General features: G+C 48.2%; 2 protein-coding genes across 3 annotated transcripts; both read left to right on the forward strand.

Annotated features, from left to right (window-relative positions):
• Positions 1-225: 225 nt before the first annotated feature.
• LOC146333778 (uncharacterized) lies at positions 226-8,974 on the forward strand. The gene is made up of 5 exons (XM_084825761.1): positions 226-655; positions 3,032-3,220; positions 5,011-5,086; positions 6,175-6,256; positions 7,097-8,974. The coding sequence occupies exons 1-5, from the start codon at positions 326-328 to the stop codon at positions 7,248-7,250; spliced, it is 831 nt and encodes a 276-aa protein (XP_084681887.1). The 5' UTR covers positions 226-325; the 3' UTR covers positions 7,251-8,974.
• Positions 8,975-10,854: 1,880 nt separating this feature from the next.
• On the forward strand, positions 10,855-20,630 carry LOC146333779 (uncharacterized). 2 transcript variants are annotated; one of them, XM_084825763.1, is made up of 5 exons: positions 10,855-11,107; positions 12,909-13,362; positions 16,968-17,064; positions 19,131-19,179; positions 20,315-20,630. In XM_084825763.1, exons 2-5 carry the CDS (start codon positions 13,120-13,122, stop codon positions 20,445-20,447), a joined length of 522 nt encoding a protein of 173 aa, XP_084681889.1. In that variant the 5' UTR covers positions 10,855-11,107; positions 12,909-13,119; the 3' UTR covers positions 20,448-20,630. The 2 variants fall into 2 exon arrangements, with proteins under 2 accessions (XP_084681889.1, XP_084681890.1); XM_084825764.1 differs by lacking the exon at positions 10,855-11,107 and having other exon boundaries at positions 12,680-13,362.
• Positions 20,631-27,634: the final 7,004 nt, after the last annotated feature.

Genomic DNA, 27,634 nt, shown 5'->3' on the forward strand with positions numbered 1-27,634 from the left:
ATCCTGAGGAAATCTGGATTTTTGCCAGCACCAGCGTCTTCTGCTGCTTTCCAAACGTGTGTGGCCCGATCCGTTTCGTTTTTCAGTTTCGTTTCTCGAGCCTCGACTGTCCCCCTGCTGGTGGCTTCTCTTCTTGACTCATGCGAATTCTCGGAAAGGGAGGAAGAGATATCAGCAAAGGACCAGGGATGGTTTTAAAAAGCTGGAGAGACAGAGCAGAGTTCCAGTAGAGGGCAAGTAAAATAGCAGAAGGATCTGTGTCCCAGAATCCCTTCCGCTGGCTGGACAGCATTCATACAGGTGGCTCCCTGTCTCTTGGGAAGATATGCAGGATGAAAATATGCACAGCAAAGCTAAGCGGTGGATGAAGAAGAACTTGTGGTGGCTTGCCTTCATGGTTCTCCACTGGATAATTATCATCGTCCTCTGTACCCTAAAGCTACAAGCGTGTTCGGAGGGGGTGAGCCACAAATCGGAAGAAGGCCAGTTGGAGCTCCGGGCTGAGATCGTGTCCCTCCGTAAGAATGTGACCACGATGGAAGAGGCCAAGGAGAACGCAAAGAAGGACGCAGATGGTTTGCAGGCCCAGCTAGCAACCGCCAAACAGACCGTCAGAAAGACCGAAGAAGAGAAGAACACCTGTCAGACCCAGCTGGTAAAAAAAAAGGAAAGATCTCGGCAATATTTTTAAGGTTGGGCTGAGAATAAACCAGCCTTTCTCAACAGGGCAGCTCCAGATGTGTGGGATGGCAACACCCATCATCCCCAGACAGCTGGGGATGATGGGCACTGCAGTCCACACATCTGGAGCGCCCCAGGATGGGAAAGGCTGGAATAAACTTTACGTGAAACGGAAGGCACAGGATGCCGAGCGAGGCAGATCCCATACTACTCTTTTTCCATCCTCACCGTCGTCTTCTCGGGGTGGCGAAATACACCGCCCATGCCCAGAGGCCATGCTCTGATGCTGGGAACCGAGAGCAGGAGAGTGCCGTAACTGGAATGCCCGGTTTGTTTCTGGGTTTGTACCGGGGATGTTCACCCTCTTTCACCCGAGGGCCAAATGTCATTTCAGAGAAGTTTTCGGGGCCAGCTTCCAGTGGTCCGGGTGTGTGGGAGTGGGGGCAGGGGCTGGGCGGGCCCCCAGAGAACCCGCCCATCCCTACGGCTAAGTGGGCCGCATGTCACACACGCCTGATGTAAGGCAACAGAAATTTTAGTATCCCCAAAATGCATTGCCCAATGTCCAGTGGAGGCTGGTGGGTCCCATGTCGGAGGGGGGGGATCCTCTCCAGGTTTCAGTCAGGAGTGGGGCAGAGGAAGTGGACAGAGAGAGCCCATCAGGTGCTTCATTCATGGCCCCAATTCTAGATGGATCCTTGATCTAGCAAGGAACCTCTGCTGTTATATTACAGCAAGTTATCTACAACCAGAGCCAGCACCACGGGTAGGCATGGCTGGGCACCTGGAGAGGGCCCACACCCTAGCAGGGGCCCGCTGACAAGAGCCCTTTGGACTTGCTTCTCCTCTTCACCACGGCAACCTGCTTGCACTCCTGCCTCTCGCTGCGGCCCAGACAACAGTGGTGGTGGGAAGGAGGAGCGGGAGATGCCGCGGCCTGCTTGCCCCCTGGCTCTCTGCCTGTCCAGCAAGCAAGCCGGAGCCATGATGAGGAAGAGGAGGAGGGGAAAAGCAGCTGATGACCATGGCGGAGTGAACATAGACTCACTGAGGGAGGTGGCCCACAGAGGGTGCCTCGCTCAAGGGCCCTCAGAAAGCTGAAGCTGGCACTGTCTCCAACTCTCCCAGTTGACCAGGGATTTGACAGATTCATGGAGGAGGATAGGTCTATACTGATACTACCCAAGAAAGCCCCACAATAGAGCCTCCATGTACAAGGGTAATCTACCTCAGAATAGTAAACATCAGTAACGAACACAATGGAAGGCATGTTGGTTGAGGATGTAGGTGAGAAAACAGAAGGAGGTGAGCATCCAAAGTAAATCACAAAGGAGAGAAACAGGTTCTCGGAGTCCCCCAAAAAATGGATTGTAGGAACCCTGCAATACAAGGTAGAATCCATTAAAACAAAGGCCAACCAGGAACCTCAGCTCCTGGTCCCTTCCAGATGTGTCACATGGCTCGCTGGAGAATGCTAGGAGTTGTAGTCTGGCACATTCGGAGGGCACCAGATTGGGGAAGTATCAGAGGCAGTACGTATAGCAGTTGCCGGGGAACATGGGCAGGCTGGCCAATGCATGAAGAGAACGCTGGACTAGATGTGTTAAGTTCTTATTTATGGAATAGAGACGAAAAAGAGTCTTCCCATATTGTTCTCGTTCTGTTTCTGGATTCAGTGCCTCTCTCTTTCCATAGGCTGAGACGATCTGATTTTTCTTGTTGCCACAGTGAAGTTGTCCTGTATGGAATATAAATATATAAATATAAATTATAATTATATTATATTATTATATTATAATTAATTATATATAAATATACATTTAACTTCATTTCAATAATTATATAATTATATTATTAATTATATATAAATATACATTTAACTCTTCATTTTAATATTTAACGCAATCGTTTCCAGTTACTACAAGATGGGCCCTTGGTCTGATCCAGCACAGCTCTTCTTAGGTTCTAAGAAACTAAGAACCTGTTTCCCTTCTTTGTGAGGATGTGGTTGGCCACTGTGAGAAAGCAGGTGGTGGATTAAATGGCCGCCCTTGGTCTGGTCTTGCCAAGTGATCCTTATGCCCTCATGTCCGCTTTTATGGGATACATTCTGGAAGGCCAGAACAGACCTCCACCAGCTGGCTCTGGAGCGGGGGTGGCCCCACAGATCTCGTTGGACTCCAACACCCATAATCCCCAGCCAGCAGGGCCCATGGACAGGGATGATGGGAACGGAGTCCAAGAACATCTGTCTCCCCAAACCCGTTGAGGAACGTCAAAGCTGCTGTCCTGCCTGATGAACGGTCTCTCTCTCTCTCTCTCTCTCGTTCTCTCGCTCTTCAACCCCAAGGAGAAAGGGAAGAAGGGGAGTCTTGGGCTTCAAGCAGAACTGCAGTCAGTCAACCGCACCCTGGTAGATACCAAACAGCGTTTGGAGAAGATGGAAAAGGAAGGTGAAGATCTGAAGGGTCAACCGGCCACTGCCAACCAGGCCCTCAAAAGGACCCAACAGCAGAGAGAGGCCTGCCGGACCCAGCTGGTAAAAAGAAATCTTAATAATATTTTAAAACTATTTTAAAACGTATCCAGTGGGTCACATCCAATGTTAGTTTAACTTAAGTCTCATTCATCTCAATGAGTCTACTCTAAGTAGGCCTAGCATTGGGCCCAAGCCATTGACTTTAGAATTGGTGTCCCCCAGAACACGGGTCCCCAACCCCTGGGCCACGGACCAGTACTGGTCCATGGCCTGTTAGGAACTGGTCCGCGGTGGGGGGGGGGAGGCAGTCCACGGAGCTGCTGGCCGGCTCCGGCCATTGGGATGCAAATGGCGTCCGCATAGCAGACGCCATTTGAATCCCTGTTCTTCAAGCAATAGGCTACGTAAATCTTTATGTAGGCTATTACTGCAAAGAACAGGGATGCAAATGGTGTAGCGGGCGCCATTTGTGTCCATGTTCTTTGCAGTAATCGGCTACGTAAAGATTTACGTAGCCTATTACTTGAAGAACAGGGACGCAAATGGCATCGGCTATGCCGGACGCCATTTGCGTCCGCAGTCCGCATGCAGCTACCCCCTGCCACCCCCCGAAATCCCCCTGGGATGGATCCGGACCAGCCGCCGCCAGGTAGGTTCCGCCTCAGGGGGATTTCGGGGGGTGGCAGGGGGGTAGTCCACGAAACCGGTCCCTGGTGCCAAAAAGGTTGGGGACCGGTGCCCTAGAAGATGCCTGTTGACACCTTGCTTGGCCCCAAACGAGCTTCCTGCCTGTCCTGACTTATATTTTATTCCTTGAGGTTTTTAAAATTATGTTTTCCCAATCCTATCGATCACGTTGACCACAAGAAAGCAGTCCAACCGTAACAAAAGAATCACGCATCACACTGAAATCAACCAAGGCAAGCTGGTGAGGCAGGCAGGCAGGCAGAGAAATTCCCAGGCAAACAGATGACGCTTTTAGTTGTTGGCAGGAACACTCCACTCCAGGAGCAGGCCTGATTGTGATGGGGAAATCATCCCATGTCAGGGGTGTTGAATCTCTTCCAGCTCCAAAGCCATATTCCACTTGGCCCTTCAATCTCCGCCCTCCTTGGTGGGCAGAGCCAAAGGCAAAGGCGGGCAGGACCTAGACATCCCCCAATGCCAGCATATTTTAGCTTCAAGCATTTCTTGCCAGTAACTGAGCTGCAGGAGAGACATTTCAGCCTTTTAGAAAGGGGGGCACAGGAGAGGCAGAGAGAGAGAGAGAGAGAAGTGTGCAAGCCCCGTGAAACCACCAAAAGATTGACAGCCAGAGAAAGGGGACATGGCCATTTTGGAACCCTGGAAGGCAGGATTAGGATCCCGGCTACACTGGACTTAGCCACAGGCCTGAATTTTGCATCCCTGTTCAACATGGGGGGTGCCACACTAGAGAAGGCCCTGTTCCACACCATGACCAAATGAGCATCAGGGTGCCATGGTACAGTAAGCCAGGCCTCTCCCTGAGAACAGTCAGTGTGGTATAGTGGCTCGAGCATTGGCCTGGGACTTAGGAGACCCGGGTTGAAGTCCCCACACACTCAGCCATGGAAGCTCATGGGGTGGCTTTGGGCCAGTCGCAGACTCTCAGCCCAGCCAACCTCACAGGGTTGTCATTGTGAGGATAACATGGAGAAGAGGAGGTTTTGGTACGCCTCTTTGGGTTACTTGGAGGGGGAAAGGGGGGCATGCATAAGTAAGTAAGTAAGTAAGGAAGTATGTAAGGGCAGCCCATACTGGAGACAGTGATCCCTCAGATGTCTTGCAATACATTTTTTGTTTGTTCTTGTTTTCCTCTCTCCCTCTAGCGTACCTTGGATGGAAACACCACCTCCCTGGAGGCGGACACCCAAGCATGGCAGGCGGAAAAGCGGAAGCTCCAAGGTGAGTGACAACTGACTGGGTTAGGGGGATGCTGTAGAGAACAGAACAAGAAGACAAAACCGGAGGAAACACAAGAACAGCCCGAACCGGTCTGTCGAGACCAGCTCCCTGCTTTCCTATAGAGGCCAGCTGCATGCCTCAATGGAAGCCCCACACGTGGGGCACCAGTGCAAAAGTCACACGGTGGGTTGCTGTCACAGAGCAACTCATGCGCTGCTTCTGGACATGGGAACGCCGCTCTCTGCTGTCCTCGCTAGGATTGGTCAGAAGTCCAATTACGCAGCCTTTGAACCAGGGTTGTGGAACCTCTTTCAGGCCAAGGGGCCAGATTCCGTTCCGGAGCCGCTCTTGGGGGCCACTTTCCGTGGTAGGCAGGGTCGAACGCAAAAGGGGTGGGCCCCAAAAGCAGCATATTTCCACTTAACGCTTTTACAGCCAGTGACACATCCTGAGGAGAGGAGTTTCAAGCATTCAGAGCGGGGGGAAACCAGCATAAAAAGCTGAGAAACCACCAAACGTGGCCTGGGGGATGCTGGAGGGCCAGGTTTTGCACACCTGCTGTAAATGCTATACACAGCCTGGCTCTGCATAATTCATGGGTGTAGCAGAGAGCTGCTGATCTCCCAGTGAATCCTCGCCAAGCATTTCCTACGCCCCCTTTTTAAATGGCCAAAGGAACTAGAGACTTGAAACCAAAACCCAAACCAAGCTGACCTACCCCAGGCAGAATCCTTTCTGTTGTTTTGCACGCACGTCTGCAGAGTCAAGAGCATGCCAATGCCCCAGGTTAGGATGAAAAAAAGGGACAAAGTCCTGTCAATGTGGGGAAAGAGACTAGCATGTATTGCTGGCACACAACATCCCAATGTGAGTTTATGGTTTGTGGCATGGCGGCAGTGGCAGGAACAGTGGCTTGCCCTGAATTGCAAGGGCAGTGTGTGTGTGGTAACATCGGGGGAACACAGGGATGCATGCACGTCCAAAAGCTGGGGGGGGGGGTAAAGAGAGAGGGTGCATAGAAGAGGGGGTTGTCCAGTGAAATGATTCCTGGGAAATCTGACTGGATCTCCTTTTCTTTCTTTTGGAAGAGCAAGTTCAACAGCTTCAGCAAGAGCTTTCCAACCGAAAAAACGAGCAGAACAATACCCAGAGCCAGCTGCAGCATGAACGGTAAGAGCGGCAGGATAAAAGCGGATGTGTGCATGCTTGTTCACATAATGCAACCTTCCCCAACCACCACAAAGATCTCCTTCTGTCTTTCTTCTATCTTCTTCTTCTAACTTCATCTTTAGCCTGGTGGCTCTGCGCCACCTCCAGTACCAGAGGCAGTGGGCCTATGTACACCAGTTGCTGGAGAACATGGGCAGGAGGGTGCTGCTGTGCTCATGTCCTGCTTGTGGGTTTCCTGTGGATACTTGGTTGGCCACTGTATGAACAGAATGCAGGACAAGATGGACCCTTGGTCTGGTCCAGCAGGGCTTTTCTTGTGTTCTTATGTTCTTCTTCTACCTTTCTCCTACCTTTCTTTTATCTATCTTTCCTCCTCTTCTATCTTTCTTCTTCTATCTATCTTTTCTCCTCTTATATCTTGCCGCTGCCTCCTCCTCCTCTTCTTCTATCTTTCCTTCTCTTCTGTTTTTCCTCCTCCCCTTATAATTCCTTCTTCTTCTTCTTCTTCTTCTTCTTTTTTTCTTCTTCTTCCTTTCCTCTTGTTTTTCCGCCTCCTTTTCCATCTTTCCTTCTCTTCTATCTTCCCTCCTCTTCCTCCTCCTCTTCCCTTTCTTCTTCTTGTATCTACTATCAACATCCTCTGTCTTATTCTATAGATTGTGTGAACTTAAATCCATCTAAGTTAGTGTCTACCATCATATCTCGCAGTAGCGAATTCCATATATTCAATATAAACAGCTCTGTTTGTTGCCGGGGAAAGAGGCTTCATGAAAGTAATCTGATCACCCATGTTGTGATATATACTCCTGCTCCAGATTAACCGGCTATTTGTCTCCCCAGAGAGCAATATGAAATAAAAGTCATGGAGCTGCAGGAATGCAACGATCCCCTTAACAAGCAGGGACAAGAGCCATGTCCCAATGGCGGCATCCTCCATGGTTTCGGCACAGTCCTTCTCCTCCTGCTCATTCTGGCTGGACCCGTCCTCCTATAACCCCTTGAACTTCATCGCCATCTACTGGATGACAAGGAAAACTTTCTTTTGCCATTTTTCTGAGAAGACAGCTGGTCTCATGTGCATAACCCCACCTCCTCACCAGCTCAGTGGTCTTGGAGACTTGGGAGGGTGTTCCCCAGCTGTTTCGGGAACCCCACGGCGATGCTGTTGCAGGTGAATCCGGTGTGGCTGCAGATGGGACCCCCACTATAAAACATGGAAGCCGCACTCAGGCGAAAAGATGTTGCACTGCTTCTAGAAGGTCGCTGTCCTTTCTTTCACATACTACTATACAATAAATCCCTCGTTTGCTTGATAATTCAGTGCCCTGGTGAATGTCAAATGGAGACCAAACGCTTTGCTTTTTCAGTTATCAGGTGGATATTTTCGGGAATTATCAAACGAGAAAGACTCCTTTAAAACAAGGGATATCTCGTGACCATATTCAAGGACTTGTCCTTGTCTGGAAACATTCCAATGATGCAGGAAATGAGGCAGATGCCACTGGCAATAGCCACTAGGTGGCACCACCGGCTTGACTCTGCCTTGAAGAGACTTTGCTCCTGGTAATGCAGAGGGACAGGCTCAGAACCGATTGTGCATGATCAGTGTTGGCTTGGGGACCTGGGCGCTTGATTTCAGTGGTCCCCCCTCCCTAAGTGTGATGGTCTCCTGGTCAAAGCTGCACCGTGGGTTGTCTTCTGCCTTTGGTCTTGATCCACACAACAGGGGAAGGTCAGACAAGCGGAGGTTTCTGTTCCTCATCTTTGCTTTGGTCACTGTTTAGAGGGGACAGCAGTGACGAATCGGCAGTGGGCCCCTTGACCACTCCAAGTGCCAAACCTGACTGCAAGAAGCAAATACATTTAACAGTATTTGCCATGTACAAGTTGCAGGCGTTGGCTATTCCTGGGCTAGCTTAAGGCCCGGAATTGGGGATTTGGAAAGCGAGCATTGTGGGTGCTCTCGCAAAATGGCAGCCACAGGGAGGTTTGCCCGTTCCTAAAACAAAATGGCGACCCCAGAACTCAACAAGGCCCCCAGGGTGAGTGCAGGCCGTTCGCCATGTGGGCAGGGGGCAAGTGGGGGCACAGGTCTGGAGAGAAGGCTCATGGTGTGTGGGGGGTTGCCAGATTCCCAGACGGAATCGGGCACCCATGCCATCCCTACTTAATCTGCCCTTCCTGGGATTCCTCAGATGGCCACGCCCACTTAGGCTGGCCACGCCCACTTTCCCCCAACCACTGACTGGTTGTTTCTGTGCTTCTTTGCAGGACCCTGCCCCCTTCTAAAAGGTTGAAATACTTCTCCTAAGGCTTAGTTACTAAAAGAGCTTTAAGCTAAAAAAAAAGAAAAAAGGCTGGTATATGTGGTATTTTTCACCCTGCCCACCACTGCAATGCGGCCCCCAAGAATGCATCCCCTGAAAGCTCCTCGAAGATGGAATTCAGAGGTTCTGCACCTTTGATCTGGTGCAGCATTGTCCCATTTCAAAGACAAAGGTTCCATTTGCTTGTCGTGGCTGATACCCTGTCCATTCTGCTCCAGGGATTTGTCCAATTCCCACTTCAATGCTTCTGAACCAGTAACTCATCCTACAAATGCATAAATTATAATACATAAATTCAAACGCATATAGATAAATGCTATTCTGGAATTTATCATTCCCAAATGTAATAACCAACCCTCAATTTTTTCAATAAACCTGTTCTCAAACATTTGATTCTCTCTTGCTTTTATACAGTAAGACATTTTTACTGGGGGCGCGCAGTATCTGGGGGCGTGCAGGGGGGGGGAATTGGACAGTACTCTTTTTCCAGTATGATGCAAGGAAATTTTTAGCTGCAGATAACAAATTAACAACTATTTCTACACCAGATTTCTACACACCTTTCCAGATCAGAAGTGATCTGGAATTGTGCGTGAGCAGTGAAGTAGCCAAATTTGCAGATGACACCAAATTATTTAGAGTGATTAAAATAAAAAGGAATTGTGAAGAGCTCCAAAAGTATCTCTCCAAATGGGGAGAATGGGCATCCAAATAGCAAGGACGGTTCAGTGTAAACAAGTATAAAGTGATGCACGTTGGTGCAAAAAATCCCAACTTCAAGTCTAGCCTGATGGGCTCTGAGTGGTGACAGACCAGGAAAGAGATCTGGGAGTTGTGGACAGCGCAGTGAAGATGTCAGCCCAGTGTGCGGCCACTGTGAAAAAGGCAAAGTCCATGTTAGGCCTAATTAGAAAAGGAATTGAGAATAAAACCAATATCATATTTCCCTTATACTTATCTATGGTGCGACTACACTTGGAATACAGTTTTGGTCACCGCACCTAAAAAAAGATATTGTAGAGCTGGAGAAGGTGCAGAAAAGGGCAACTTGAAGGATCCAGGGGCTGGAGCATCTCCCCTATGAGGGAAGGTTGCAACAGCTGGGATTGTTTAGCTTGGAAAAGGGCGGGTCAGGGGAGACATGAGAGAGGTCTGCAGAATTATGCCTGGTGTGGAAAATGTGGAGAGGGAGACATTTTTCATTTTTCTCCCTCTCTCAAAATACTAGAACCCGGGATCATCCTATGAAGCTGATTGGTGGGAGATTCAAGACAAATCAAAGGAAGGATGTCTTCACACAGTGCAGAGTTAAACTATGGAACTCACTACCACAGGATGTAGTGATGGCCACCAGTTTGGATGGATTTAAAAGCGGGCTGGACAAATTCCTGAAGGAAAAGGCTGATGGCTAGTAGTTCTGATGGCTCTGTGCTATCTCCAGGACCAGAGGCAGTGAGCCTGTGTACACCAGTTGCTGGGGAACATGGGCGGGAGGGTGCTGTTGCGCTCATGCCCTGCTTGTGGGTTCCCGGTGGCCACCTTGTGGACAGAATGCTGGACTAGATGGACCCTTGGTCCGATCCAGCAGGGCTCTCCTGAATTTCTTACATTCTTATCATTCAGAAGCACCCTTAATGGATCCACTAGTATTTAATAATCCATTATAAGCTCAATTTGATGCAGCATCGAAGTCCAGGATGCTTTTATTTTTATTGCAGCACCAAAGAATTTTAAATAAATAAATAATGTTGAGAGAAAACATGGCCCTTACATGTTACTTCTCTTGCTGCATGCAGGATGTCCCAGGTTTGAGTCTTGCTTTCTACAGCTGAAAAAAGGAGATGGGATTCATGGACTTAGAATCTTACCCAGTTCCATATGTTGAGCAGTTGGGCTGGTATCCACCTCTCTGGGAGCCTAACCTACCTCACAAGGTTGTTGTGAGGATAAAGTGGAGAGGAGGAGGTATGACACCTTGGGCTTCCATAAAAGAAAGAAAGAAAGAGAACTGTCAATATCTTGACAGTTGAGCTGACCCCAGGCATGAAACAGCCAATGCTCCAAAAGGCCCTGTCCAGGGGCTGGGGAGTTTCGATGGCTCCAACCAGTATCGGGCGTGTTTTCATGGCGCAATGTTTGCAGAATGCCAGTCCCACGGACCCGCCTTTGCCCTCCCCCAAAACACAGTGATTGGAGAGCACACATGCCCTAGGATTCGGAAATGGACCTGTCCATCACTCAGCCCCTTCCCTCCTTCATCTCTCCCCTCTTATCTGCATTTGAAGAAACGAAAGCAGAGGATGCTAATTCTGGAGAGGCGCTGCCTGGCTTTCTGGAGCCGGATTGCAAACGAAGCCACGTGGACGGTTCAGCATCTGCTCTGATCACTTTTTGCAGGGGAAGCTCACTTCACCTCGGGAAGCACTAGGCGTGGTCCAAAAGGGCCCAATTTGGCACAGGCTTCAGTTCATCCGAATCTCATGCACAGCCCAACTGGAGGTCCGCGAAGGGACGGTTGGAAGAGGTGGGTGTGTTTAGCCTGGAGAAGAGAAGGTTAAGGGGAGATCTTCATATATCTGATGGGGAGGACGGGGCGGGGGGGTTGTTCTCTGTTGCTCCTGAGAGCAGGACTAGAACCGACGGGGGCAAATTTCAAGGACGCAGATTTCGGTCAAACATTAGGAGAAACCTCCTAATGACTAGAGCCGTTCAGCAGAGGAAAGGATCACTTGAGGGGTGGGTGCTGTCATTTGCTGGAGGCTGCGGAGTCATCTGTTAGGGATGCTGTAATGGCATGCTTCCTTGCAGATCATGCATGGAGCAAGGGGTGGGACTAGATGACCTCTGAGGTACCCTGAAATGCTATGATTCTAGAACTATTTATACTACAGCTTTGGCAATGCTGGATGGGGGTGGTGGGACTTGTGGTCCAACACATCTAAGAACATAAAAAAGCCCTGCTGGATCAGACCAAAGGTTCATCTCATCTGGCATTCTGTTCACACAGAATGTCCCAGCCACAGGAAACCCACAAGCAGAACATGAGTGCACCAGCACCCTCCCACCCATGTTCTCCAGCAACCTTTGTTCCATCATCTGCTCTTTGATGGAATCAGATTTTTTGTAGGAGAATTTTGTTCATTTGCAAAGGTGCCTTTGTGCTAGTGTGCACTTGCACAAATGCACCCTTGCACAAGGGCACATTTGTGCAAATCCCTCTCAAAAGTTTTAAAAAGTGATCTGCAAGTCCACAGAATTGAAGAGACTTAGAAAAAGCACCTTTCCACCCATGTTCCCCGGCATGGTTGACTTGAAGGTCGTTCTTTCAATAAATCTTAAACTTCAAATGGTAAAGTCCTCTATAAGGTCCATGGGTTTGTTTATTTTATTTATTTCTTGCATTTCTATCCCGCCTTTTTTCCTCTGGCAAGGAACCCAAGGCGGCTGATATTATCCTCCTCCTCTCCATTTTATCTTCGCAACAACCACTCTGCAAGGTGCATTGGCCTGAGAGCCTGTGACTGGCCCAAAGTCACCCAGTGAGCTTCCATGGCCAAGTGGAGACTCAAACCAGGGTCTCGTGGCTCGTAGTCCAACGCTTCCGCCACTACACCTGATCCACTGAGATCTTCTGGTAAAACTTGGTAAAACTGCATATCAGAGCAGCTTCTAGTGTTCACTGGGTGGACTAACCTGATTTGAGACTCAAATTAGACCACCGAGTGAACAACAGCAGAGTTTAATGTTTCTGAAATAAGCACTATAGCTGCAAATGAAGTGATTTTAATCTTTTTTCAGTGTTGATGGGAGGAAAACGGTTAAAAATTTGCTGCTTCTGTACTTCCCCACCCCTACAACAACATCGCACCCATTTTTCCGGAGGGAACAAACAGCGGGATAAACTCCGGGGGGAAAGTATAACATCCCCAACAGTGCAGAAAATCAGCTGCAATTCTGTTTGTAGTTTACAGTGGAAGAGCCATGACCGGGGAGTGCTAGGGACCCGTCCGTCTCGAATGACCCCAAGGATCCCCACTGCAGTTTTGTAGCACTGAGCACCAAGAGATCCTCCCAATTGCTGCTGTTCCTCCTCCTCCTTTTACACGATCTCAGTGGGAAACAGGATCTTTCCAAACAGAACCAGAGCAGAACGGAACTGTCACCGCTCTTACCCAAAATTTCTGGAGCACGCTATTACCAAAACTCCAGACAGTTTTTTTTATCCTGCAATTGCCCTGCCTCATTCGTCAGATTTCACAGGGGGGCATTCACACCCTCCTGTGTTTTTTCAATGCTTCTTCTGTCTGGGTTTTTTCTGCCCACAGAAAATCTGCGAAGGAAGGGAAGGAGAAAAGCTGTGTGATGATTTCGGACCAGTAGCACCTGGAGGCATTCGTCTGGGAGCACCCTGGACTGCCGATTTTGAAGTGGGGGCTTTGGGTGTTTAGGGGTTCAGTTCCCTGGCACGGGGACCACATCGTCTCTGAACCAGGTCTGAAGGTTGGATTCTGGTTCGGTTCAGCTCGACTACCTGCCATGATGGAAGGCTCGCCAAGTTTCCGGTGGGGCACCCGGAAGGCTTGGATGGCTGTGTCCGCGATCGAATTTGTCATCATCCTCATCTTAGCAGCCGGGCTGGCTCACTTCGCGACCCACACGGATCAGGACCACGATGATCCAGAGAGCTGGCCAGACAGTGGCATGTTAGCTTCACTGGACAAAGTGAACAGGACCCTCCAAGTGGCCACGAAGCGCTGGGAATCTTGCCAGAACCAAACGGTAGGCTGGGTTTGTTCATCTTTGGGGGTTCCCTTCCATCGCCAGCCCAAACTTTTATTCCGTGTGCAGCTTTTCTGCTGTTTTGTTTCTTTGTTTCCTGAAGGATGGTATGCGCGGAAGTGTTACAGTCTAGACAATGACAAACTGAGTGCCTGAGCAGCTGTCAGTCATGGCAGCCTTCAGGTTCTCTGCGTTTCTCAGAAAGGGAACAATAGTTCTGGAGGCAACAGACAGCTTTATACGGGGCATGTTTGCTTAAAAGTAAGTCCCAGTATGTTCAGTGGGGTTGCTCAGGGTGCATCAGATTACATATATATGAGTGCGCATATATATATATATATATATATATACACACACACACACACACACACAGATAGATAGATAGATAGATAGGTGATAGAAAGAAATCTATGATTTAAAGCATCAAACAGCACTTCAAACAAGTTCTGTTCTAGATCCCAGAAGGAAGCAGTTAATCATATGTCTCTGTGTGTGCAAGATAGAAAGACTAACAACAGAGTAATTTTAAAATATATTTAGAAGCTAAAATTTTCAGCTTCTGCCCTCATCACTAGCCGTGATATGAAATGGAAACCAAGAGAGTTTCATCACAGCTGCTAATAAAGGTGGAAGCTGAAACGTTTAGCATTAAATATATTTCAAAATTACCCTGTTGTTGGCCCGTCATTCTTATATAGTTTAACCTAAGACTGACTGGATCCATAGCAGATCCAGAAACTCCTTGTTTCTTTGCTGTTGTGCTGCTTTACATCGAGAGAGAGAGAGAGAGAGAGAGAGAGAGAGAGTTTTATTAGTCACTAACAAAGCAGGAAAACTGAAATCTTAAAGTCTTAAAGACTTTCAAGACTGTAGGGAGCTTACATCTTCATAGGGGTATGTTTGTTTTGTAGAAATGTTAACTTGTTTCCCTGCACCGCTTGCCATAGAGCTGGAAGGTGCCTCAGAGGTCATTTAGTCCAACCCCCTGTGGGTATAGCATTCCTTATAGGTGACCATCCAGGAACTAATGGCTATTAGACATTAGGGACCTGTTGTTGTTGTCTTCAAAATGTTGTATTCAACATCACTTTCAATCCTCGAAACACCGAGACCTGGAATGATATTCTGGTTAGTTAAGAATGCATGATGCTGACATATCATTCCTTCTAATAGTGAATTCAACTGGTCCGTGCCAACAGGACTGTAGCCAGAATGGGACCACAAAGGAAAAGAGGGAGGTATTGGCCAGTTCGAGGGAACCCCAAAGTTTGCAGAAGGTAAAGGGGAAAAAAAACTTTCAGAAGAAAAGTGATGCCAAGTGTCTGTTGGGACAGAAACAGTGGAACAATGGAATGGAGGGTTTCAGAAGAGGGCATGGCTGGCAGAAACAACATCACGGACATTGGAGCTGTGTCCTACATTGCAGAGCCTGTACTGAGCAGGGAGTTGGAATTCCAAGATCCCTTCCAAAATTATGATTCTATGACTATTACAGCTTTTTCTGTAAAATACATTTCTGGTTTATAAGGCCAGCAAAACAAAGAGTTCTGTTGGGTTATTTCTTTTATTGCTGTGAGAAATTTTTTGAGTTGTTTTGAATCTATTTCTTTTAATGACAGTTTTAACTCAGTTTATTTAATATTGGTTTTATTACCGTTAAGTCGCCTCGAGCACCATTTTGGGGGCATGGAAAGGTGGCATATAAATCAGATAAATAAATAAGATAACATTCAAAACAGCACTAAGGAGCTCTTGTTCAGAGCTTTTTTGCAGCTACGCTGCTAGCAAAAAAGCAGCTCTGTTGCGCTTCTACATTTGGGCACTGCTAGCTAAATGGCGAGCCTATGCCCATATGAACTTACCCAGTTGTTAGGATCTGCCTTGGATTCCCTGCTTACCATCCTGCCTGTAAGATCAGTTCAGTTGGTGGGCGAGAAAGACCTTTTTGGCAGTGGCCCCCGGCTGTGCCCCCCCCACACACACACCCCCTCCGTGGTGGGTACTCTGCTGAAGTTCAAACACGTTTTAGAACCCCATCTGTTTTCAGGGGTGCTTTTTTTCTGAATTAGTCCTTTTAAATCTAACAAGTTGCTGCAAAGATCTGAGTTTTTATTTATTAAGGGCATCATTCTTTTTTTTCTAATTTAGATTTAGATTTTCAGACATTAAGAAGTATCTTCTTTATTTATAGTGCTTTTATTCTGCTCCTCAGCCAAAAAAGGCTCCCAGAGCAGCTTACAGTCAATGAACAAAGAAGACAGTCCCTGCCCTCAGGCTTACAACCTTAAAAAGACGTGACACACAAGGAAAAGGCGATGGGCAGGGAAGAGGGGAAAAAATATATAAAAATTAAGTACATCAATCCTTCCCTCAAAATCCTCCCCCACCCCCCCAAAAACCCTGAAAAATAAGTATAATAATATATCAAATACAGCCACACACATAAATTGTCAAGATACCTGTAGATAATATAATTAAATTATTGTATCTCTTATGAATTGGTCCGTTTGTATATGAAATTAGAATTTACTACACCAGAAGTCCAGTTGATTAGTTGGGGGTCTATCTTCAACATTCAGATCGCGAAAACACATTAAGGGCGCAATCCTATGCAGGTTTAGACAGAAAAAAAGTCCTACAACTCCCAGCATTCCCCAGCCAGCAGCTGGCTGGGGAATGCTGGGAGTTGTAGGACTTTTTAGGCTGGTGAATGCTGGGAGTTGTAGGACTTTTGGGCTGTGGAATCCTGGGAGTTGTCAGAGTTTTGGGGCTGGGGACTGCTGGGAGTTGTAGGAGTTTTTTCATCTGGAGAATGCTGGGAGTATTAGGATTTTCTGTCTAAACCTGCATAGGATTGCACTGTAAGAATGTTAAGAATGCCTTAATTTTAGGTCATCATTCGTTATGGTTCAATGTTTGCAATGATTTTTGTGCTTCTGTCTGGCTTTATTGCAATTCAGGTTTTATTTTTATTCAAGGTCTATGTCCCAAAAGGAGGCCTATAAATACTTCTATAAAAATAAATACAAAAAGAGGCTTTTCCTGGTATTGTCTCTCCCTACGCCACTAGAAAGAATAGAAGCCCTCTCCCAGCCTCTCCACCCTCCCTCCAGATCAAAATTACCGCAGTGGTCAAATTACGAGGGATGCCCATCGTGAAACCCAGAAGCCCTCCCCTGCAATTCCACCCCCATTAAAACCCAATCGGGCCCACCCAAGCCTCTAAAAAGCAATAGCTACAGTCCTTTCTAGCTTCCTAATTCAAGCACTGGATTACTTGATCTCCATTTTTAAAGGACACTTCCTCATTCAAAAAGATCAGAAAGACACATCAAAGTTTGTGCATGCCCACTGATTCCAGTAGATTCCCTCCAAGAGCAAACTTGTGTGGTGCGTGCCAATAGGATCGGAGCCAAAACAGGTCCACTGAGAAACAAGAGAGGATCTGGATGCTTCAGAGGGGGGCATTTCTGCCTGTTGGCTGTGCTGGCTGAGGCAGATGGGAGTTGAAGTCCAAAATCTCTGGAGTCTACAGCCAGGTTGGGGAAAGCTGTTCTAACTGAAGGGTCTTTTTTTCTCTTTTTGTTTGTCTTTCTTCGGCACAGAGAATGCTGGAAGCAAACACCTCCATCTTGAGCTCTGAAATGGCAAAGTTAAATACACGTTTGCACCTGCAGGAGTTAGAAAAGAGAGGTTTGGAAGGTGAGATACTCCCCCTGCCTTTCTTTACATGCTAGCGAACATACTTGGCTTTGCACGGATACAAATAGCCCTTAGTTTGACACAGCGAAGCCTTCATGCAAATGTATGTAGCTGTCAGAGTCAGACACACTGTGCCTGCCCTGTCTGAGTGAAGCTCCCCCCTGCCCTATAGCCCCCTGAGGGAGGGGTCTGCCATTCCATCCCCCTGGGAGGGAGCTGCCCCACAGCAGGGTGGGGGGCAGCTGTATAATTCTCTCCCTCTGAGTATTTCCCCGGCTTCAAACCAACTGCAAAGCTATGTACTAGTTAGGGAAGTCTGCCATCTAGTGACTGAAGATGGTACACAGCAATACATTTAAATTAATTACAATTAATTAATGCATTTAAACAGGCAAATAATGATGTGGTATGCACCCCTGGGGTCCCCTCAGTATGCATACAAAGATTCAGGAGCCTAGGTGTCAAGGTCCTGGAGCTATGGTGGTGACAGACAGACAGATAGACAGATTTCAGGCCTTGGAGAGAGGTCTCTTGTTCCCTTGGGGAGCCAGAAAAGAAGGTCTGTACGTTGAATCATTGGTTAACAGGCATCCTTTCTGCCAAATGCAGTAAGGGGCAAACTACACATTATGCTAGGGATGGCGCAGGAGCCCAATTCAGTCCAGGAATCTGGCAGAACCGCCCCTTCCTGTACCCCCGAACTCTGTTCGCCAAGCCCCTGCTCCTGCTCGCCCCCTGCCCATGCTCGGCGAATGGCCTGCGCTCACCCCAGCGGCCTCATTGAGCTTTATTTTTGAGAAATAAAATGGCAATTGCAAAAATGCGCATATTGCTGCACACGTGAAAATGCCTGTTTTTGCAAATGCATATGTTTGCATTTGTGCAAAAATGCACATTTTTAAAATGTGCATTTTGCATGCACACAAATGTGAGCCTTCGCCAAAAATGCGCATTGTGCACATGAGAATATGCGCATTCGCAGAAATGTGCATTTTCACGCCTACAAAAACATGGGCATTTTTGCAATCACCATTTTATTTTTCAAAAAATGGCCACCACAGAGCTCAACCAGGCCACTGAGGCAGGGGCTCAAGTGTGATTCAGGGACCGGCGGGCAGGGGCAGGGGCAGGGGCTGGGCTGGTATCCCAGACAGGGGTGATTTCGCACATCCCTACATTACACGCAAAGAATTCCCATCAACTTCTATTTTTGTATTTTCTGAAGCTGCAGAGCTTAATCAATGAAAGGATCAGATTAGTCAACTGGGTGGCCAAATGTGAATTGCCAAAAAAGAGGTCAGGGATTTACATACAATTTGAATTTCCACCTGCTAATGTGGAACACTGTGACCAGGTGACCGGTTCACCTGCTGTTCAGCCTGCTGTCCAGGTGTGCTGGCCTGCTGTCCACACTGGCCTGCTGTCCACACTGGACAGTGCTGTCCACACTGTCCAGGTGTGCTGTCCTGTCCAGGTGTGCTGGCCTGCTGTCCACACTGTGACCAGGTGACCGGTTCACCTGCTGTTCAGCCTGCTGTCCAGGTGTAACTGGCGATGGTCAACAATTCTGACGGTTTTTTATGTATAAACTGGGCTTGGACTGGGGAGCCCTTCAGATAGAGAACAAATTGGTGACTTTTCAAACAGAGGACTGGCCTGTGTGAAAAGGGGACATACAGCCAACCTCTTAGTCATTATCCCAATGGACTCATTATCCCAATGGACTAAAACTTCCTGATTCCTCAGGAAGGTAATTTTCCAAAAACTAACACTGTATATTCTAAACAGAAGTGCTCACACAAAAGAAATGTGGAGGGCATGCCTCTTAAAAGAGCTATCTTCCACTGAATGCCTCTTCTAAGATGATGCAGTGCCTCCTGCACTCACACACGGGTCCATCCGTGAAAAACCAGTGAACCTAGAATTCCATTCAATGGTGGAAACAAGGGACGGGTGTCTGGCTCGGGGAAATTTGGTCATCAACAGGATGGGGGGGCAGCATATTTTAGGGACACCAATTGCTGTTTGGGACATAACAGTTCCTCTGTCTTTTCCCCACTTGGCAGACCAGCTCATGCTCTTGAGAAACTGGACACAGCTGCTCCAGGGTCTAAAGTAAGTTGGCAATGAGGTTCTGGCTTCTGTTGTGGTGCGGGTCAGACCAAATTAAGATCCAGTGAGGGAGTGGATCTTCTGATTTTTTATTTAAATCTTAAATTAACAGGGGGAGGAGAATCGGATTGGGTGCTGTGGCAAGGAGTCAGGATGTATGTTCTGTCTGAGTTTCACGGATCATCAGGCGTCTTTCATCCTGTTGTCTGCTCCTTGACGGGATGTATGAGTATTTGCCGAAATCCCCGCAAAAGTTAAAACAAAAAAATGATCCACGAGTCCGCACGGCTTGGAAAAAGCCAGTTTGCTGTGGAATCCACAGTGCGTTCCTAGAAATCCGAACTCATTTGAACCTGTTGTAGATTTCCCCAACATCTCTGGTGAGGAATTAACCCTTCCCCAACCCAAATCTCCTTCCCTGCTGCCGCCATTGCTTGCTGGAGAAAAAAGTCAGGTACTGGTATAGTTCTAGAGGTGACATGTGTTTGCAGGTTCCTTAACCCCTTCCCTCGGACGACCAATCGCTTTTCTGGCTTCCCAGCTTTTCCGCACTTTCCCCCCAATTCAGAAAGACAGAAATGCTTGTCCTGAAGCTCAGACCAGATCAACACCTTGTGTCATGTTGTTACGATCCCATCATGGTAAAACTATATCCCTCTTGCACATTTATACCTCATAGGACACACTGTGACATTTGTTGAGGGGGTTGGATAATGTGGAATAAAAAGCAGGAAATAACACTGCAAGCTCAATACCATAAAGCAGTAGTGTAGATCTAGCCTTAGCTCCTGGCAGTAACAGCTTTCAGCTCAGTTATGCTGGCGTTCTGGCCCCGCCCCTTTTGAGCTTGGCCCCACCCACCATTGGGATGCAGCCGCTAAGAGTGTCACTGAAATGGCGGTCCACCTTTGGGTCCTGTCTTAGTAGAAGGCAGCTTCATATCTGTCAGGGTGCTTTGATTTGCTTAATACACCCAAATAAAAGGCGGGGGCACTGCCTTGGTGAAGTTGAGCTCTGAAAGGATGCAACCTTCCCAGCATTCCCCACAATGGTTGATTGCCCTTGGCTACTGTTCTGGTGTTTTGGCCACCAACTGATTGAGTCTCTCTCTCTCTCTCTCTCTCCCTCTCCATTGTAGCAACCAACAGAAGGAGATCATTGGACATTTTCACCGGCAGCAAGACAGACTGTCTAGCGATGGCAGCAGCGTCTGTCTCTGCAGCGGCCTGGTGTTGCCGGTGCTGGCCTTCACAGTGACCATTTGGGCTTGAGGTCTCAAGCAGAGGCAAAGAGAACCCGTCATTGCTCAAGCCGACGGGCTGAGCCAATGCCAGGACAGGACCTTGGCCAAAACTCCTGTTTTTCTTCTCTGGCGTGGTTTGCAAGGGATTCTGCATTTTTATTTGTTATTTATGTCCTGCTTTTCTCTTCAAATAAAGCCTTGTGCTGCTGAATTCTCTGAGCCGGGAGATGTTTCCAGGGACAGCACTGCAGGGAGTTTGGTTTCCTGTGGAGGGGAGAGGTTGGGGCCAGCAGCAAGGGTAGGCATGGCTGGGCAGCTGCTGAGGGCTCACATCCCGGCAGGGGCCCACCAAGAAGAGCCCCCTGGAGTTGCTCCTCCTCTTCCCCAGCGCAACTTGCCTGTTCCTCTGCCTCTTGCTCTGCCCACGGTGGTGGTGAGCAGGAGATGCCACGGCTGACTTGTTCCCTGGCTCTCTGCCTGTCAAGCACGCAAGTGCTGGCAAGGAGGAGGAAGAGGAGAAGGGGGGAGCAAGCGCAGCCAGTAAAAATGGGGGTGAGAAGGCAGACTCGCTGTGGGAGGGAGCCCACTGAGGGTGTCTTGCCCCAAGGGCCCTCGAACCCTGGAGCCGGCACTGGAAGAGACCCCCGGAGGTTTATGGGGGTTCCCCCGTAATATTGGGTTCATTCATAAGTATGCAAGTAGAGCACAGGTGGACCTTAAGGACACCTAGGAAGCAGGAGATCTCTCTCTCTCTCTCTCCTTAGTTGGGGAGGGGGCAGCGATGGTGTGTCGCGCACCCATGCTCTAAACTTCCCACACCTAGCACCTGGCAGATGTGTTGGACTATGTCTCCTTTCACCCCATGAGGGCATCAGGGTAGCTTAGGGGGGCAGAGGGCAGGCTGCATGGCCGGGCCCCTGGAGAAAAGTCCAGGGGGTACTGCCACTGCTGGCCTCACACAAACTCATGCACACATGAACACACACACTCTAGGGATGCTGGAGAAATTCAAGACGGACTAAAATGAGCTCAGATTTCTAAGAATCCGACCTGTGGAATTCGCTGCGGAGCGACCCCCTCAGGCCACCCAAAGTCCATGGACTCTTGGAATTTGTTTTACTTTCCCCCCAAAATTTACGTATTTATTTGTAAAAAAATACGCAAATTTCTCCTGAGGAAAAGCTGAATGGAATGGGGGACAATATGCCAAATGTTACATACTAAGGTAAGTTATGTAAATTGTTACGAAACCTCTCGTATTTATTTGCGTATTTTCCCACATGACAAAAAGAAACAATTTGCTTCCGTCTGTGAGCGGACGATGGAACAAAAGGCACCTGACCGAAAGACAAATGGAGTGCATTTTACCCAGCCCTTACATCCCTACAGTACACACGCAAAGTGCACAGAAAACACACACACACACAAACAGAAGCACACACATAAACCTACAAAAACACCCACATGGAAGCACACCAAAACGCACTCAAAACTCATGAACATACAACACACATGAATACGCAAAAAAACGCAACACGTATACACACGCAAAAATGTACACAAAACGCACATGTACATGCACAAAAACACAAAACATGAGCACAGGAAAACACAACATGCAGAAACAACACATACACAAGCATCTGCTGTCTGAGGAGGCTGCCTCACACTTCCTAATGGTAGGGGCGGCCCTGGTGCTGCCCCAGTCATGTTCTGGAGTGGACAGGACATGTGCACCTGCCATGCCTCACAGAGACAGGGCATGCTATGCTGTCAAGTGTCAAGCAATGCACAGCGATGGCAAAAATTTAATTGCGCCGTCTGCTTATCTCCTTCCCTTCCTGGGTCTCTGGATTACAGATGCGAAACGGTCAGTAGCGAAGCAGAAATTACATTGTTTTTAAACAAATTGACACAGGGTGGAAAAACTGCTGTGGGCTTGTGGAGAGGTCCTGACCTGTCGCCAAAAACAGCACCACATCTACACCCACACAAGACCAGACCTTCCTGCGGGATACCTGCATGATCTTGGGCAGCTCAGATTCTGCTTAATAATGCTTGGTTATTTCATACACACACACACTTGAGAAGAGTGGGTAATTAATATATGGAAAGTGCAGGCCTAGATAGCCTTAAAAGGAGTTATTCGGGGGGGGGGGGACTGTTTTAGGCGAGGGACCATAATTGCGCCCCACAGGGATGGTGTCAGTGGGTTCGGCCAAACCCATTGGGCAAACCATATGGGGAACCTCCACAGGCCAAATAAGCCCCACACGATAAACATTCCCCGCCCCGGCCCAATGAACAGAGGCAAAGTGGTCTGTTAAAGATTATTAAAAAGGTAAAAGGTAAAGGTGTCCCCAGCCAGTCGTGTCCGACTCTAGGGTGCGGTGCTCATCCCCGTTTCTAAGCCGAAGAGCCAGCGCTGTCCGAAGACGCTTCCGTGGTCATGTGGCCGGCATGACTGAACACCGAGGTGCACAGAACGCTGCTACCTTTCCCGCCGAGGCGGTACCTATTTATCTACTTGCAATTTCTTGCTTTCAAACTGCTAGGTTGGCAGGAGCTGGGACTGAAGACGGGAGCTCACTCCATCACACAGCACTCGGGTCTCGAACTGCTGTCCTGCCGACCTTCCGGTCTGCAGTTCAGCGTCTTAACCACTAAGCCACCGCGGCCCCCAATAATAAAGATTATTAATAATAAAGATTATTAGCCATAGATCAAACCTCGTGCTCAGAAGCAGTGTATCACAGAATACTGGGGGCGGGGAAAGACATTTGTTCCATTTGCTCGGTGGACGTCCCTCACTTCACACTGAACCAACGCAATCCACCTGTGCACCCAACCTATTCTAGCTTTCCTCTGTGTTGAGAGAGACATGGTGTTCTGTGCCTCTCTCAGCATGGAGAAAAGTACTTGGCCGAACCTCTTCCTGACGCCAGTAGAGTGCCTTCTTATCTCTGCCTGGGTCTCTCATGTAGCAGCTTGGAGGCTGAGTCCACGGGCTGGATTAGGCCCACAAAATGGGGTTTCTGCACCCCTGTGCCACAGGACCATGCTGCCTGTGAATCTTGGGTCTCTCATCGAGCAGGGCTGCTCTCCTGTACAGCATTGACATTTTCCAAAATGGACTGGCGTGCAGTTTGGAGGTGTATGCAGTGAGGTCCCCTCCGTGACTATTTGTGACGAGAACTGAAATGACTAGGTGTGCTGTGCCAAGGCTTCTGTCATGTTCCTAGTCCTCAACACACTCCAGGAAACAAGGCTTCAGACTAACTCTATTAGTCAACGACCAGCTTCTTTACAAATTCTAGGAAACTCTTACTGCATAAAACTAGCTCATCGACAGCTTTGGGAAGGAAACTCAAGAACTTTGGGGCCCAGATAGTTTTCTCATCCATCCTTCCAGTAGTTAGAAGAGGGATAGAAAGGGAATGAAAAATATTCCGGGTGAATGACTGGCTACGAAGGTAGTGCCGATGGGAGAGATTTGGATTCTGGGACCACGGCCTATACTTCCTGGAACATGGGCTGTTGGCAAGGGACGGGTTGCATCTCACAAAGGATGGGAAGAATGTGTTTGGCCACAGCATGAAGAACTTCATCAGGAGGGCTTTAAACTGAATCCTATGGGGAAGGGAGACGTAAAGTTGGGGGTGACAATGGACGTAGGCGCATGCACTGCAATGGAGAGAACAGCTCTGATAGCGCCCAGTAATAGTCTTCAGACACACGTAGGAAGAAAGCCAGACTATGAAGCACATGGTCTTCGATGTCTATATACTAATGCCCAGAGTATGGGAAACAAACAGAACGAACTTGAACTCTTAATACAAGAGGGAAATTATGACCTGATAGGTATAACTGAGACTTCGTGGGATGACTCCCATGACTGGAGTACAGCAATTGAAGGATATAACTTGTTCACAAAGAACAGGAGGAACAGAAAGGGAGGTGGGGTTGCACTGTATGTGAAAAATACATATCTCTGCACAGAAATACAGGAGGAGGAGCTTGGTAGCCCCATCGAGAGCAACTGGGTTGAAATAAATGGAGCAAAGAATAAAAGGAACCTGGTGGTCGGAGTCTACTACCGGCCACCCCAATCAAGGAGAAGACAAGGATGAAACTTTAGAAAAGCAAATAGCCAATGTTTTAAGGAAGCATGATGTAGTAGTAATGGGGGACTTCAATTTCCCCGATATTTGTTGGGAGACAAATTCTGCAAAACATGGCCCCTCCAGGAAATTCCTAACTTGTGTGGCGGATAACTTCCTCCTACAGAAAGGAGAGGAAGGAACTAGAGGATCGGCTATCCTTGACTTGATCCTAGCCAACAGAGATAACTTAGAGGATAAAGTAGCAGTTACAGGAACTCTGGGGGAAAGCGACCATGTCGTACTTGAGTTCTTGGTTCTAAGGGAAGCAAAAGCTAAGTGTAGTCAAACGTGTACCCTGGATTTTAGGAAAGCTGATTTTAATAAACTCAGAACAATGATCAGTAAGGTCCCATGGCAAGCGATGGTAACGAGAACAGGAGTCCAAGATGGGTGGGAGCTTTTAAAAAAGGAAATTCTCAAGGCACAATCACAAACAATTCCAACAAGAAGAAAAGGTGGAAGACAACAGAAGAAGCCAATGTGGCTTCACAAAAAGCTTAGCGATGACCTGAAAACAAAAAAGGACACATATAGGAAGTGGAAGGAAGGCCAAGCAACAAAGGAAGAGTACAGGCAGGTAGCACAGAATTGTAGGGATGGCGTCAGGAAGGCTAAAGCTGAGAACGAGCTGAGGCTAGCAAGGGATGCTAAAAACAACAAAAAAGCTTTCTTCAGCTACGTGCATAGTAAAAGGCAGAGGAAAGAAATGGTGGTTCAGCTATTAAATAAGGATGGCAAAACGATAACAAATGACAAAGAAAAGGCAGAGGTGCTCAATTCCTACTTTGGCTCAGTCTTCTCCCAAAAGAGGGTCTATGACCCCCCTGGCAAAGGCAAAGTACAGGCTGAAGGGGCAGGATTGCAGCTTGAGATCGATAGGCATATGGTCAAGGAACACCGAATTACTTGGAATGAGTTCAAATATCCAGGGCCAGATGAACTGCACCCTAGAGTAATAAAGGAACTGGCAGAAGAACTCTCAGAACCGCTGTCTATTCTCTTTGAAAAATCATGGAGGACAGGGAAAGTGCTAGATGACTGGAGGAGGGCTAACGTTGTCCCTATCTTCAAAAAGGGTAAAAAGGAGGAACCTGGGAACTACAGACCAGTCAGTCTGACATCAATCTAGGGTTGGCGGTGAATTTCTCCCCGAAACTTCGGGGGGCCGAGTGCCAATGTGTTCGGACCCCCGAACAAGTTTCAGGGAGAAATCCTCCAAACCCCCCCCGCCCCCCTCACCCCCCCCGGGACGGGACTTACCTTCGCCAAATGTCCCTCCCGGCAGCGGGTCCGGCCAGCGGTTCGGCGGGTGTTCGAGCGGGGTGGGAGCAGCAGCCGGTCTTTCGACCGGCTGCCGCCACCGCCATTGCAATAAAAGAAAAAAAAAATGCCCCCGATAGGCTACGTGACGATTAACGTAGCCTATCACGGCTAGATCTGCAAAGTCAGCCGTGATAGGCTACGTCAATCGTCACATAGCCTATCACGGGTGACTTTAAAAAAAAAAAAAAAAATGTGTACGGATAATGGCGGCCCCCATAGGGAGCCGCCATTCCCGTTCCTTATTTGGTCGCTGTAGTCTACGTAAACATTTACGTAGACTACAGCGACTAAATAAGGAACGCGAATGGCGGCTTCCTATGGGGGCCGCCATTAGCGTACGCGCTTTTTTTTAAAAAAGTCACCCGTGATAGGCTATGTGACGATTGACGTAGCCTATCACGGCTGACTTTGCAGATCTAGCCGTGATAGGCTACGTTAATCGTCATGTAGCCTATCAGGGGGCGTTTTGTTTTGTTTTTTTAAACTTTCACGTTCGCGGCCGGGGCGAGGCGGGAAGCCTCCCCCCCTGGCCTGAACTTCGCGGGGGGAGCAGCGAAGCGCCTCCCCCCCACCGCGAACGTCCTTCGAGGACAGGTAAGGGACGTTCGTCTACCCCTACATCAATCCCAGGGAAAATTCTGGAGCAGATGATAAAGGAATCCATCTGGAAGCACCTTGACAACAATGCCGTGATTACTTGAAGCCAACATGGATTTGTCAAAAACAAGTCCTGCCAGACAAATCTGATCTCATTTTTGGATCAAGTCACCTCCCTTGTGGACCATGGGAATGCTGTAGACATCATATACCTCAACTTCAGCAAAGCTTTCGACAAAGTGTCCCATGATATCCTGATGAGCAAACTAGCTCAAAGTGGGCTAGATGAAACAACGATCCGGTGGATCCACAGTTGGCTACAGAATTGGACTCAAAGAGTGCTTATCAATGGGACCTTCTCAAACTGGGGAGAGGGAACAAGTGGGGTACCGCAGGGCTCAGTCCTGGGCCCAGTGCTCTTCAACATTTTTATGAATGACTTGGAGGAGGAGGTGCAGGGAATGCTGATCAGATTTGCAGATGACACAAAATTGGGCAGGATAGCTAATACTTTGGAAGACAGAAACACAATTCAAAGTGATCTGGATAGACTGGAGCGCTGGGCAGAAAACAACAGAATGACATTTAATAGGGATCAATGCCAAGTTCTGCACCTAGGAAAAAGAAACCAAATGCACAGTTATAAGATGGGGGATACGTGGCTCAACCACACTACAAGCGAGAAGGATCTTGGAATTGTTGTCGATCACAAGCTGAATATGAGCCAACAATGTGATGTGGCTGTAAAAAAGGCAAATGCTATTTTGGGCTGCATTAATAGAAGCAGAGCTTCCAAATTCCGGGAAGTCCTAGTTCCCCTCAACTCAGCACTGGTTCGGCCTCATCTGGAGTACTGTGTCCAGTTCTGGGCACCACACTTGAAGAAGGATGCAGACAAACTGGAGAGGGTTCAGAGGGGGCAACAAAGATGATCAGGGGACTGGAAACAAAGCCCTATGAAGAGGGACTGAAAGAACTGGGCATGTTTAGCCTTGAGAAGAGAAGACTGAGGGGAGATATGATAGCACTCTTCAAGTACTTGAAAGGTTGTCACAGAGAAGAAGGCCAGGATCCCTTCTAGATCATCCCAGAGTGCAGGACACGGAATTATGGGTTCAAGTTACAGGAAGCC

The sequence above is a fragment of the Heloderma suspectum genome, chromosome Z (assembly GCF_057233095.1).
Source record: "Heloderma suspectum isolate Gila_16-S chromosome Z, 16-S_ref, whole genome shotgun sequence".
Classification (NCBI taxonomy): domain Eukaryota; kingdom Metazoa; phylum Chordata; class Lepidosauria; order Squamata; family Helodermatidae; genus Heloderma; species Heloderma suspectum.